Source organism: Dryobates pubescens, chromosome 14, assembly GCF_014839835.1.
Source record: "Dryobates pubescens isolate bDryPub1 chromosome 14, bDryPub1.pri, whole genome shotgun sequence".
NCBI classification, from domain to species: Eukaryota; Metazoa; Chordata; class Aves; order Piciformes; family Picidae; genus Dryobates; species Dryobates pubescens.
In genome coordinates, this window is record NC_071625.1 from 27,090,607 (window position 1) to 27,104,938 (window position 14,332).

The window sequence follows — 14,332 nt, forward strand, 5'->3', positions numbered from 1 at the left end:
CACAGAATGTTAGGAGTTGGAAGGGACCTTGGAAGATCATCACCCCCCCCTGCCAGAGCAGGGTCACCTAGAGTAGATCACACAAGAACATGTCTAGGCAAGTTCTGAATGCCAGCAGTGAAGGAGACTTCACAACCTCTCTGGGCAGCCTGCTCCAAGGCTCTGGCTTTTTAACAGGGAAAAGGTTTTCCCTTCTGTTCCTGTGGCACCTCCTCTGCTCCAGCTTGCCCCCAGTGCCCCTTGTCCTGTCCTTGGACATCCCTGAGCAGAGCCTGGCTCTGTCCTCCTGACACTGCCCTGCACATCTTTATCACCAGCAATGAGGACATCCCTCAGGCTCCTCTGCTCCAAGCCCCAGCCCCCTCAGCCCGCCCTCACAGAGAGATGTTCCACTGCCTTCAGCAGCCTTGTGGCTCTGTGCTGGACTCTTGATCTTAAGGTTTCTTCCAATCAGGAGATTCTGTGATCACCTCATGTTTGTTTGGTTTTGGTTTTGTTTTTTTTCCTTGAAGGAAAACAAGGAACGACCTGCTAAGTGACCTTGGTGAGTGCCCTGCTATGTGACCTAATGTACAAGTTTTATAGCTTCAGGTGTGTGACTTGGAAACTTTACAGCTAAGTTAAGATGCTTCAGCCTAATAACTGTTGAGGGAAGCGATTCTCCCCCTCTGCAGTGCTCCTGTGATTCCCCACCTGGAGTCCTGCACCAAGTTCTGGGGTATAAGAAAGTCAGGGACATGTTGGAGCAAGCCCAGAGCGGGGCTGGAGCACCTCTGCTGTGGGGACAGGCTGAGAGAGTTGAGTCCAGCCTGGAGAAGAGGGGGCTGCGGGGAGTCCTCACTGTGGCCTTTCGGTGCTTAGAGGAGGCGTACAAGCAAGGCTCGATTTGCCCAAACTCCGCCGCTCTACCCCAGCCCCTGGCTCCGGTAGCAAGGGGGCGGGGGCGGGGCGGGGCGGGGGCGGGGCGGGCCCGGGCCGCGTGCCTGCCCGCCTGTCACGTGCGTTAGCGACAGCCGGCGGCGGCGCCCATTGGCGGCGGGGCGGGAAGGGGCGGGAAGGGGCGGCCGGGCCGTCAGCTGCGCGCCGCCGCTATAACAACAAAGGAGCTCCGCGGGGCGCGCAGCGGGCGCGGCGGCGGCGCCGGGAGCAGCACGGCCACCTGGGTGAGTGTAGCTGGAGGGGCTGGGGTCTGAGCGGCGCCGCCGCCGCCGCTTGTGTCCCGGTCCGCGCACGGCCGGGCTGTTGGTGGTGTCCTGTGGTCGGAACGCCCGGGCGGGGCGGCGGCGAGCAGCGGCGGAGCTCCCGTCTGCGCCGCTCATCCAGCGCGGTCTCTCGCTCCCCGGGAAACGCCGAGGACAGGAGGGTATTCCCGTTCCTTCGGCTGTCGGACAGCCGGCGGTCGCGTCCCTCCCCACCCCCTCCGCTCGGCCGGGAAGGTGCGCAGCTGCCGCGGGCTGTGCCGGGTCACTCGCCGGCCCCGCCGAGAGCAGCTCTTGGGAGCCTCCCGGTGGCAATGGAAAAGCTGCGAGCCGCCTCCCGTGGGGGTCAACAGCCAAACTCCCAACAGCTACAGAAGGGATTTTTGAGGGGCTGTGGTGCTAGGTTTTTTTGGTGGTGGTTTCTTCCCCAGTTGTTTTTGTCTTAGCCTGAATCCCACCTCCTGTGCTACTATAGGAAAACCCACGCAAACCAACAGAACACCCCAAACAAAAACACCTCTCTCTCTCTCTTTTTTTTCCTTTTCCCTTTCGTTATGTAGCAATCCACCGTTGTTGACATGCATCGGGTGTGTTATCTGTGACTGCCTCTTAATCACTGCTGTAGCTGAGTCAGTTGTCCCCAGTCTTTCCTTGCAGCTGGTGATTCCCAAGAGCTGGAGCACCTCTCTTCCAACCTCAGTCTCATCGGCCTCTCCCAAGGATGGTCCTTGATAACAAAATCCCTTCTTGGTCCCCATCTAACTCGCACAATAGCGTTTTTAAAGGCACTTGTCCAAAAGGATGTCAAAACATCAGCCGGTTTCAAAATGATTCAGATCGGGTTGTTTTTTTTGTTTTGGATTCTTCTGGGGGGTTGGGAGAAGGGGAAAACGGGACAAAGTGCTTTTGATGTACAGGGAGGCACTTAGGGGTCAGAAGCTGTAGTTTGTGTAGCTTACATTCTCAGGAATTGCAGTCTTTCACATGCTTGTTAGAGAATAGTTACTTGATGTTGCTGTGATGCCTGTGGAGCATTAAGGTTAGGAGTGTGAGCTCTCCTCTTGCTCCACTCTGTGCACAGAACAGAAAGACATCCTCAGCCTGAAGATCTGGGAAAGAGGCAACACATGTGTGTGGGAGTACAGGGTTAGCCAGTGCTGATCAGCAATTACATTATGGCTTGCTAGTTAGCCTAAAGAAAAGCTCAACTCTGTTGTTCCTAGGCCTTGTGCCAGAAGAGGGTTAGGGGTGGATGTGGAAGATAACTGAGAAGCTACAAACTTAAAGCTTTCACTTAGAGTCCATTTCCTTATCCGTGACAAGCCCTGTTTGTAGCTGAAGCACTCAGACCTTCTCAGGAAGGTGCTTGGGAAAGCTGTGGCCATTTGGCATTTCCTTAGGTAACCCATTCAGGGCTTAGCAGCCTTAATGGTTAAAAGTGTTTCCTGCTGGCAACCACTGAAAACTGAACTTTGCTGCAGTCAAAAGCCACGTCTGCTTGCTCTGATTGTAGAAAGGAACAAATGTTTAGCTTTCCTTACAGAGCCGACTGCTGTTTACACACACACACACACACACCCCCTCCCTTCTTTCCTTTAAAAACTTGTCATTTCTGACATGGTATCACTTTCCTTTAGGCTTACCATCATTCTTCTTGCTCCCTTAGAGTGAGCCCAGATGTTTCATTTTCAAGTGTGGTTCTTAAACCCTGCCCTTTCTGGTTACTGCAGCTGAGCCAGTTGTTCCTGGTCTCAGCTTTGCCTGCAGCTGATAGTTCCTGCTGACGAACTAGAACGCATGACTTCTTGAGTTACACTGTCCCTTTTTGTGTTGCTTCTGAAGACTGCTTTAAATTCCAGTCCTATCCTTTTGAATAAGGAGGTGGCTGCCATCAACGCCTGTTGCAAGCAGTTGCTCGTCCTTGCATTGACTAAGTAGGCAATGGTGGTGTCTGGTGTCCTGGGGTAAAATGATGTAGGAGGCCAAAATGACCCCTGAGTGTGGCCTGAGAGTTGGTGGGTGAAGCAGGGTATGCTGGCCTTAAATAATACTCTTTATGGGTTATATCTTCTTCTAATGGCTGAGTTTTTCTAGTGGAGTGTGTCTTACTCCCTTTCTCTTTCTGAGTGCAGGCTCGTGCCCTCTTACATGCATATCTTCTTCCCTATTTAATTATTGAGCAGGCATTTAATCTGTAATAATCCTGACATGCTGAGATAATTTAAGTATCAGTCTGGTGACATTTACCTTGTAAGTTACATTGACTATTTTCCCCATCCTTTTCCAGCTGCTTTAGTGGCAGCTATTTGTTGTCTCAGGTATGAATACTGAGAGGCTGTAAGCAGGCTGATCTGAGGCGGTTGAACATTCAGCTTCTTGGCACTACAGGGATTTTTCATCTTAATTACCAGATGTAGACTTCAGGCTTATGGTGGCTAATTATGTGTGCATTTAGGGAAGTATATTGAGAAATAAACATTGGGTTTAATTGTCTGAGTTACTTTTCCTTGGTAGTTAGACTTAACCATGCATGAGTAGTTGGGCACTGGCTGTGAAAATGATCCCACTGGTAACTCTCTTTGAACGTGGAGATGGGATGACCCTTCAGTAGGAAGTGTTGACTTGCAGGCAATGGCTCTGAACTGTGTGTAAAGAGGAAAAAAATGCCACCTTGGGCACCTCTGGGAGCCCTCAGAGGAGTCTCTTGGAGTTGGTGAGGCTGTCAACAGAGGAGATGTGCTGTCTGGAGCCAAAAAAAGGCACTTGCCCTTTCACATCTCTCTCTGACCAGGAGGAAGTTGGGCAGGGAGCTGAGGGAGGACCTTGGTGAGCATAGGCACAAGAGTCTTTCCCTTCCATAGGGGAAGGTGGGAACTGACAGTTGAACAGACCTTTGTACAGCAAAGGGGCTTGAGAGGAAGGCACTCGGCTCCAGGGAGAGACTTTGGCTTTTTGTGTATGTATCTAGCTGGCAGGGAATGGTGAATGCCAGTGAAGCTGCCTCTCTTCTTAAGGAACAATTTTCACTGGTACCTGCAAGCACACTAATGAGAGCATTTTTAATTTGTTCCCTAGGGATGTTTCCTGTTGCTGTCTCATTAAGACCCTTGTCATATTGTTTTGCAGGTTTTGCATAAACTGTTTACCAGTCATGCCTCTGCGTGTCCCACGTCTGAGCTGATAAAACACCTATGCACTTTAATCTCAAGTCTGTGCCACTCTGCTAGTACAGTGTGAGCTGTGCCTTGAACCTTGGATATAAAGACCTGCCAGCCAAAGTCTTCTTCCTGCCTTAGTAATGTTCCAGAGGTTAAATAACATGCTCATGGGAGAGATTGATAGCCTGTCCAGCCAAGAGCCAGAGTTCAGTGAGAAAGAAGATGATGAGTGGATTCTGGTTGACTTTATAGGTAAGAGATTTGTGAAGTGTAAAGCCCTACCTCTGTCCTTCTCTGGCCCTTAATTCCATGTCAAGAAGCCAGTAGCTCAGGTGAAACTTTACCTGAGCACAAGCTAGTGTGGGTAAGACTGCAGGGTGCTTTCCAAACAGATGTAGCAAAACGTGGTGCGTAAACCGAGGAGAAAAAGGGTCAGGTTTGTACACCTGACACGCGCTCCAGCAGAGCCCCTTGCACAAATGAAATGTTTGACTTCTTGCACAACTGTATTGCTTTACTGATAACAGATGTTTTACATGTCTAGCAGGGCTTATCAGGGAACTCCCTTTTCTCCTCCCCTTGCTTAAAAAAAAAAACAGAGGAAGACTTCAAGTTTGTGTACATGCTAACAGGGTTCTGTTTCTCTTTCTTTCTTGTTTTGTTTGGTTGGGGTTTGTTTTTTTTTTTTGGTCCATCTGGTTTCTGGCTCCGTGCCACCTTGTGTTGGTCCTGATCTGCTGCACTCACCAACACCCGTGGGCTCCTCTCCGCTGGCCACCTGCACCAGACGCTTGCACTAACTGCGCCGGGGAGGAAGCGAACGCGGCGGAAGCGGCGGCCGCGGACGGCTCGCCGGTCTTCTCCTGTCTGCCATCTCCCTTGGAACACTTGCCAGAGGCCAGCGAGTCCTGCTTCATCCAGTTCGAGTCGTGCCCTATGGAGGAGAGCTGGTTTATTACCCCTCCCCCATGTTTTACTGCAGGTGGATTAACCACTATCAAAGTGGAAACCAGTCCGATGGAGAACCTCCTGATAGAGCATCCCAGCATGTCTGTGTACGCTGTCCATGACACCTGCCACAGCCTTAATGAAACTGGATGTGGAGATGAGGAGTTTCACAGCCCAGGTAGTCCCAGGTATGTCTGGTTTCACCTTGCCAGGGAGCTGAAAATACTTGGTTTCTACTTGATCACATTAGACACCACATACTGAGTTTTCTGGCTTCCTTCAGAGCAAGTGAACAAAGCATGAATACTGCAGAAGGTGGGAAGGGTGGTCAGGGCCACCTGCCTGCTTAGCAAGGTGTTACTTAGGGTGACCATGTTGGGAAAGAGCTGGGAATGCTAGTCTGACACTGCAATGGATATTTATGGAGCCTAGGTATTCCTTTTGCAGAACATGCTCCAGTCCTGTTGAAACTGGTGGCACTTAACTGTGTAGCTGGTGACACAGATTTGACAGCACTTTGCCCCCTTCATAGCTCTGTGTATTTCTCATAACTGTTAGTCAGCAGCCTTTTAGTCACCTCCTGTGATGAAAAACACTGCTGTGATGACCCTGACAGGGAAGTCTGGGTTGGTATCTTGTTTGTTTTGCTTGGTGTGGGTTTGTTTTCATTTTGTTGTTGTCGCTCATAGATTAGGACAGGATTAATTTTCTCCACAGATACCTTGTGGAGCAAAAGCAAACTGGGAAATATTCCACACAACCTCCTTTTTTGAGGTAAAAATCTGTGCTGCAAACTTCTACCTGTTTGTAAGGTGAAGGTGGTGATGTGCTTTTTGCTTTGGGGTCCTAAGGCTCTGGCCAAGCAGGATTATTGCAGAGGCTCATTTGCTGTGCACTGCTTTGGTGTTAGCTGTCCAGTACGTGCAGCTGTACCAGTGTGGTGTAGGGAGATGTATACAAATAGAGTATCTCTTTGCCATCACGATTCAGCACTTGCAACACACTTCAGCTGTTTTAATATGTGAGGAAGCTAAAGGTGTGGTGTTGCGAGGTTAAGCTTCTTCAGGCCGATTTCTGCGCTGTTGCTTCGTCAGAGAACCGAAGCTGTTGTGTAGGTTATTTAGGGTGGCAGCGCTAGGAGGAGGCAAGTTTACAGCTGAGGTCAAGTAGAGAAGCTGGGACCATCAATTGCACTGATAATGCACTGAGTTTCAAAAGCTATTTTGCAGTCTCCAGTGGTTTAATGGTTGGCCGTTTAACATTTGTAGGGCCAAGAAAAGCTGCTTAAGGCACAATGGCACAGTAAGTACTCCTGTGTTGGGATATTTTTGATCAGGCTGCTGGCAATGCTGCTTCCTCTAGAGCCTTGTCTGCCAAAACAATCCTAGTTCTAGGACTAACCTTTGTGCCAAATGATGTTACTTGATCAAGCCTAACTACATCTGCTTTAACAGCCCAAAATGCTAAGCGCAAACAAAATGACTTCAGTATTAACTGGGACAGGGTCTGAAGCCTTTTATGTTTCTTGTGAGGTCTGGCTTGACAGCACAACTAGCAGGACACTTAAGCTTTCCAGCAGCCATCTGGCTTTAGGCACAGCCCCTCTAAAATTACACTTTGACAATATTGGTAGAGGCTCATCAGCCCTGTTCTTTTGGTGCCCAGGGCTCTCGAGTGCCAGGTTACCAAAGGCATCCACTGAGATCCCCAAATGCTACATTTTGGAAGAGTCTGTGGCCTTTCAGCTAACACAAACCACCTCTGCTATTGCAGTTTCACTTAAGATGACAAGTAGAAGAGCCTTGGTTTGGAAGCCAGTGTTGGAAGGGTATTTGAAAGAAGGGAGAAAAGCTTAAGTATCTTCAGCCATCAGTTTTAAACTTTCTTCTGTGGAGGAAACCTATTTGCTCTTTTCAAAGCCCTCTCAAAGCAGAAGGATGTTAGGAGGGCTCTGCAGAGGGACCTTGCCAGGCTGGACAGATGGGCAGGAGATTGAACACATCCAAGTGCCAGGTTCTGCACATTGGCCACAGCAACCCCAGGCAGAGCTACAGGCTGAGGTCAGAGTGGCTGGAGAACAGCCAGGCAGAGAGGGACCTGGGGGGACTGGTTGACAGCAGCAGAACATGAGCCAGTAGTGTGCCCAGGTGGCCAAGAAGGCCAATGGCATCCTGGCCTGGATCAGGAACAGTGTGGCCAGCAGGAGCAGGGAAGTCATTCTGCCCTGTGCTGAGCACTGGTTAGGCCACACCTTGAGTCCTGTGTCCAGTTCTGGGCCCCTCAGTTTAGGAAAGATGTTGAGCTGCTGGAAGGTGTCCAGAGAAGGGCAATGAGGCTGGGGAGGGGTCTGGAGCACAGCCCTGTGAGGAGAGGCTGAGGGAGCTGGGGTTGTTTAGCCTGGAGAAGAGGAGGCTCAGGGGAGACCTTGCTGTCTCCAACTCCCTGAAGGGAGGTTGTAGCCAGGTGGGGCTTGGTCTCTTCTCCCAGGCAACCAGCACCAGAACAAGAGGACACAGTCTCAAGCTGCACCAGGGGAGGTTTAGGCTGGATGTTAGGAAGAAATTCTTCCCAGCAAGAGAGATTGGCCATTGGGATGTGCTGCCCAGGGAGGTGGTGGAGTCACCATCCCTGGAGGTGTTTAGGAAGAGCCTGGATGGGGTGCTTGGTGCCATGGTTTAGTTGGTTAGATGGTGTTGGGTGATTGGTTGGACTCAGTCATCTGAAAGGTCTTTTCCAACCTGGTTAATTCTGTATTCTCCCTGTTCATCAGGTTAGTTATATTTTTCTGTAACCAACCACAACATTCTCTGTTATCAGTTGATGCCCTTTGCTACCTAATGACATGCAGCAGGGGCACACTTAGGAAACGTGGGTTCTGATAATTGATGTGGCTTCCTAGTTCCTTATGGCCTGCCCCAGAAAGGCTTCACTTGGGAGTTCCACCTCCAGCACTGTTGAGTGTGTTAGAGTATCCCCATTAGAAAAAGCCAAACAGTAGCCCTGTGTTTGCAGACACCCTCATGTAAATAAAGGTGGTGTCATCTGCAGAGAAAGTACTTGCAAGGCACTGAATTTCCTTGTGCTGGGCTGTGTTAATCCCTTGTTTCACATTCCAAGTGCTGAGTTTAGGACAATATCCAGCAAATAAACAGGGAAACCAGAACGTCACACGTGGCTTTTCTGGAGCCTGTAGGCCTCAGAGTCCTACCAAGCTACCCCAGGAGGCAAAAGCAGGTAGAGGTGGATATTTGGAAGGAAAAAAGGGAGGGAGTATTCCCTTGTTGCCAGAGAGTATTTCACTGCAGTGTGGAGTAGGGGGAAGTGGAAGAGCTCACTTCTGTGGCAGGCACCTGCAGCCCCCCAAGAGCAAGGCTACCACGGGCACAGCAGAGCAGACTTGTGTCTCCAGAAACATCCTACAATAAATGGAAGTTACACTCCTCAAGAAGAGAACTGATTATAGTCATGCTAGTGCTGAAAAGCAGACTTCCCAAGAGACCTCTTGCTCATGCCTGAGTAAGCTCTTGGCCTTGCAGACATTTCTTGTGGGCACCACCGAGCTGACGGCTAGTTGTTGGGTCCCTTGTGGGGAGAGGCAAGCAGCTCCAGTGCCCTTGGCCCCACACCAGCTGTGGCACTGGCTGGGGATTTTGCTTTGCTTTTAAAACTGCCAGGCTAATTTTAGCTTGGCTCTGGAATTTCCAGGAAACATCAGTGATTGTTCTGTCAAGTAGGGAAGTCCTTTTGAGATTAAGATTTGTCAGTCCCTGCTTGCATAGGCTGCTGGGGTTTTTTTGTTTGGGTTTTTTTTTCACCTAGTGCATGATGGAGTAAGGGTTTGCCAAAACTGCTGACTCTCTGCTCCTGAAATCTAGAGGGCTGGTTGTGGAATGATCCTTCTGAGTTATTTCCTGTGTGTGTCACAGCTGCTCTGTCTTTTCCATTCCTCTGTGTGAGCATTGTTTGGATCTACTTGTGTGGCTGGCTAGCCAAACACACCTTCATTACTGGGCTTCTGTTTCCACGCTGAACCACCTGTGTCCAAGGTGATTTTTAACCAAACTTTGCCTGGTGGGTAGCTCAACTCTTTCAGGGGCTTGGAGCAGTGTGACACACATTGCAATGCATTTGTGAGCTATGGTGCATCTTGGGCTGTGGGAGGTGGGGTGGTGAAGGAAGGGTGCAAGAATAGACACCAAAAGCCCAAAGGCTAACTCACACACAGTGAGGTAGCAGCACTAGGCAACATGGTTTTCCTAAACTGCCTTGACCTCTCCTCAGCCCACATGTCTACCAGTAAAATAAGGATGCCCTTTTGCAATGTTGGGTGTGGATGCCCATGTTCTGCCCTTTACAGTGTCATAGAATGGTTTGGGTTGGAGGAAACCTGCAAAGGTCATCTGATCCAACTCCCCTGCAGTCAGCAGGGACATCCTCCACTAGATCAGGTTGCCCAGAGCCCTCTGGAGCCTGACCTTGAATATCTCCAAAGGTGGCTCCTCAATGACTCCTTAGGCAACCTGTTGCAGTGTTCCACCACCCTCATGGTGCAGAACTTGTCCCTAACATCCAATCTAAATCTGCCCTTCTCTAGTTTGAAGCTGTTGCACTTCATCCTGTCACTGCAGGCCTGTGGGAAGAGTCCCTCTGCAGCCTTCTCACAGGCCCCTTTCAGATACTGGAAGGCTGCTCCCTGGTCTACCCTGAAGCCTTCTCTTTTCCAGGCTAAACACTCCCAGCTCCCTCAGCCTGTCCTCATAGCAGAGCTGCTCCAACCCCCTAATCATTTTCACGGCCCTCCTCTAGACCCTCTCCATCAGGTCCATGTCCTTCCTGTTTTGGGTGGCACCAGGGCTGAGCACAGTACTGCAGTTGAGGTCTAGGCAGAGCAGAGCAAAGTGGCAGAATGGCCTCTCCTGCCCTGCTGCTGGTCTGCGTGCTCCCTCGGGACTGACCGCTGGCCGCCTGTTGCGTTCGCAGAGCGGAGGCCCCAAGTGACGCTGGGCAGCGCCTTCACTGCTACGTCGCCGCTCTGGCCGCCGGTTCAGCTGCTCTGGAGAAAAGCAAGAGCCTGCGTCCTGCCCACTGGATCAGGGAGCACCACGAGAGGCACCACCCCGGCAGGAGCGGGCTGCGGCGCCACAACCTCGCCAGGGACTGCCACCCGCGGCCGCTCAAGCACAGCGGACTCTTTGTTCACCAGCCTTGCCAGCGGCCCTTCAATTACTGAGGCCTCTCCTGGGTTTAATCTAGGGGCTAAATCATTGGGGGGTGGGGTGTGTGTGTGTTGTTTGTTTGTTTGTTTTCCACTTTGCTCTTGTTTTCCTGCCTAGGTAAGTGTGGTCAATCTGCAGGTGGTCCTCAAACACAATCCCAACCTAGCCTTGAGCTCTTCTGAGACGCCACCAAAACGTCTCCCAACACCTCGCAGCGAGTCCTGGGCGTTGGTGTGAAATATCACAGCCTGTCAGGGTGATAGTTTGTGTGCTGGTTTTGTAAACTATGATGTAGGGATGGGATTGTTTGCTTTTTTTTTTGTTGGTTGTTTTTTGTTGTTGTTTTTTTAGTTGGTGTTTTTAAAGCAACTGAACTGAGATGGAAATCAGTTTGCATTAATCACAGTGGAGTTAGGAAGCGTTGAGGTTAGCCATGTGCTTTAATGCCCAGTGCTTGACAGCTTGTGTATCCCTGCCTGTGTTCAGCACAGATGATTCCCTGCTAACAAAGACATACTCTGGCTGCCAGGGGATGTTCTAGATTCTGTGCTCAGCTGTCATGAGGAGGACATCTAAGCTGCCCAGCACCTACTTGTGTTAGTGGAGTCTGTGTAGGTGTGTTGGGCACGGGGGAAATTATTGTTGCAGCACGATGTGGCACTGGTGTTACAGATGCAGTACCTCACAGTGGAGTGGAAGGAAAAGTGGACCTATGGATTATGTGCAGCTGCACAACCCAGAGAGCTGAGCTGGGTTTTACTTGGTACAGTTCAAGTTCTTACTCCCTTTAACTCTTCCTGTCTCTGAAACATGTATTTCCCTTACCCTATTTCATGTAATCCCTATTTAAAAGAAAGGGGTGGTGGATCCACCATTCTTTTAATCTCATCAGCAGCTGACTGCTCTTTGAAGAAGTTGGGCTGATGGATGGCTGTTTCTGAGCTGCTAATTGCTGTTAGATTCTCCTATTCACAGGTTGAATAGCTCCAAAGTAGCCGGAAGGAAGCCTTTATTAGAAGTTCTCCTAGCTCTCTTTTTTAATCTATGAAGATGAAGTCTGTGTTTAATTGTGACTGGAAATGAAGGGCAGTGTGTGGCAGGGAGAAAAGGATGCCGAAAAACAGTCTTAGAGAGCTAAACACAGTGATGACAGGGTCTCTAAAAGGTGAGATCCATCAGCAGTGGTTGATCTCCCGGCATAGCAGAACAATAGCAGTTCTGTGGGCCAAGAGGAAAAGAAAAGCCATTCAAAACTAATGAGCAGGGTTGTTTTAAACAGGGAGCAAAGTTGGCTTGGAAGTCGGCAAGCACTTAACAACAACTAAAGCTCACCTGGAAACAGTGCAGCCACATGACATGCCAAACCCTGATAGCTCAATCTGGGAAGTAGATGAAATGGCTATGGAGGGGAGGAGGAAGAAATCTGCACTGAAAGAAAGGAGGAAATGTAAGTGTTATTCCCCTTCCTGTCAGTGCTCAATGTGACACTGTGTTTTCCCTTGTGTTTAGTGCCTAGGGCATTCAAATGTTAACATTACACTCAACTATGTCTTCCAGTAGTCCTTATACAGAAATTAGTGTGAGGAGTCTTTGAAATTAGGCAGGATCAATAATGTGAATTATGCCAGACCTATGGAGTGTGTGTTTTAAATCCAGCCAAATGCTTCAGTGTCCCTGAAGCAAAACCCCAAGGGTTTGGACTGACCTTGCTGTGGGTTGGTACTGTTGTACATTCTGCAGCTGGAGCTGTGGAACATGTTTAGGGTCCAGGGAACAGCATTTCTAACCTCAGTTTCCCCATGGCTGTGCTGCTCCACTGGGATGAGTTAGGGCTGTCGAAACTGTATGAAAGCAAGAGGTGCTTTCCTGGATGCACTACTGTGTGTTTGCTTTTGAAGACACATTGACTTCATGTGGACAGGGGAAGGAAAACAAAATTGGTCACATGATGAGTTTCCAAACCAGATTTTGTTACTACTCTTCTTCAGCAGTACATGACTGTGTTCCTGCAGCAGTTCTTCTGTGGTCCAAATACTCTGCTTTGTGTGCAGACAGCTGCAGTTTCACCAGTTTCTCATCTCTTCATAGAATCACCTGAGTTTGAAGGGTCCTCCAAAGGTCATCCAGTCCAATCTAGTGTGGGGTGTCCCTGCCCATGGCAGGGGGGTTGGAACTAGATGATCCTTGTGGACCCTCCCAACCCTGACTGATACTGTGATACTATGAATCCCCTCTGCAGTCAGCAGGGTCATCCTCAACTAGATCATAGAATGGTCTGGGTTGGAAGGGATCTCCAAAGCTCATCCAGTCCAACCCCTTCTGCAGTCAGCAGGGGCATCCTCAAGTAGATCATAGAATGGTCTGGGTTGGAAGGGATCTCCAAAGCTCATCCAGTCCAACCCCCTCTGCAGTCAGCAGGGACATCCTCAACTAGATCATAGAATGGTCTGGGTTGGAAGGGATCTCCAAAGCTCATCCAGTCCAACCCCTTCTGCAGTCAGCAGGGGCATCCTCAACTAGATCATAGAATGGTCTGGGTTGGAGGGGATCTCCAAAGGTCATCCAGTCCAACCCCTTCTGCAGTCAGCAGGGGCATCCTCAACTAGATCATAGAATGGTCTGGGTTGGAAGGGATCTCCAAAGCTCATCCAGTCCAACCCCCTCTGCAGTCAGCAGGGACATCCTCAACTTGCTCATAGAATCATAGAATGGTCTGGGTTGGAAGGGATCTCCAAAGGTCATCCAGTCCAACCCCTCTGCAGTCAGCAGGAATATCCTCAACTAGGTCAGGTCACCCATCCCTGTCAAGCCTCACCTTGAAGATCTCCACTCTTACTTCCCTCACGTTGTCTACTTTTATCACTCCAACTTTTTGCCAAGCTTAAACTTCCTTCTCCTCACTGCCAACTTCTCTAGCTCAGGAAAATTCTGTGCTTTCCTGTATTTCTTTATATAAAAAGTAACTACTTTTCTTTCCTTCAGCTTTAATTTTCTTAAAGTGAAATGAAGGAAGATGGAGCCTCCACCTCCCCACGTTGGAAGGATGGCAGAAATCCTTTCACTCTCAAGAGGGAGATGGGGCTGTGAGTGTAAGGCTCCCAGGCAGTACAGTGAGAGCCTTGGTCAGTTCTTCTCAGCAGGCAAGTAAATGCAAGTTTAGACTGCTCCTAGCATTGGGAGAGACTGATCTGTTGTTGTTTTTTTTAATACTACATTACTAGATGACTTTCTGGTGATGAAAACCTATATCTTTCAGGATATAAACATTATTGTGTTGCACAAAGCTGTGCTTCTCAAGTTGTAATATTGGAAACCATGTTACTGTGTGAGATGAGTACTGCAGCAATGGCTTTTGTGGGGCTGCTTTGCTTTTTTTTTTTTACTACATTTGTTTTACACATTTGCTGTTGGTCTAGCCCTGTTGTCCTGCCTGGAGCTGCTGGGCAAATTAGATTGGGGTTTGGTTTTGCTGTTTTGGTAGTGAGCTGTGTGGCTTTTTATATGGTTTGCTTCTGGTTGGGGTTTGGGGTTTGTTTTTGGAGCTGTATTCAAGTGTGTGTGTGTGTTCCTTGTAAAAGTGGAGGCCTTGCACTGTCTCATACTGATTGATTATCAATGAATCTTGCTGAAACTGTATTTTCTTATGTATTGGTCAATAGACAGATTTTAGGGGGTGTGGGGGGAGGGTTGGGTTTGGGGTTGGTTTGTTTTGCATTTTAAAACTGTGCCTTCTACACAGCAAACTTGAAGATTCAAAAGGGACATTTCAGTAAGGATCAATACTGTACATCAGTCTATGCATACATGGCAG

The 14,332-nt window shown here is 49.4% G+C and overlaps 1 protein-coding gene across 2 annotated transcripts; it reads left to right on the forward strand.

The window, feature by feature from the left end:
- Window positions 1–1,051: 1,051 nt before the first annotated feature.
- TP53INP1 (tumor protein p53 inducible nuclear protein 1) lies at window positions 1,052–10,570 on the forward strand. 2 transcript variants are annotated; one of them, XM_054167385.1, is made up of 4 exons: window positions 1,052–1,163; window positions 4,326–4,609; window positions 5,145–5,493; window positions 10,286–10,570. In XM_054167385.1, the coding sequence occupies exons 2-4, from the start codon at window positions 4,498–4,500 to the stop codon at window positions 10,533–10,535; spliced, it is 711 nt and encodes a 236-aa protein (XP_054023360.1). In that variant the 5' UTR covers window positions 1,052–1,163; window positions 4,326–4,497; the 3' UTR covers window positions 10,536–10,570. The 2 variants fall into 2 exon arrangements, with proteins under 2 accessions (XP_054023360.1, XP_054023361.1); XM_054167386.1 differs by lacking the exon at window positions 10,286–10,570 and adding an exon at window positions 6,574–6,770.
- The last annotated feature ends 3,762 nt before the right edge of the window (window positions 10,571–14,332 follow it).

Excerpts from the sequence above, each read along its gene's own strand:
- TP53INP1 (XM_054167385.1), top strand. The coding sequence starts at position 4,498 with ATGTTCCAGAGGTTAAATAACATGCTCATGGGAGAGATTGATAGCCTG. Across the intron at positions 4,610-5,144 it reads GATTCTGGTTGACTTTATAG|ACGCTTGCACTAACTGCGCC; the intron begins GTAAGAGATTTG and ends CACCTGCACCAG. Across the intron at positions 5,494-10,285 it reads CACAGCCCAGGTAGTCCCAG|AGCGGAGGCCCCAAGTGACG; the intron begins GTATGTCTGGTT and ends TTGCGTTCGCAG.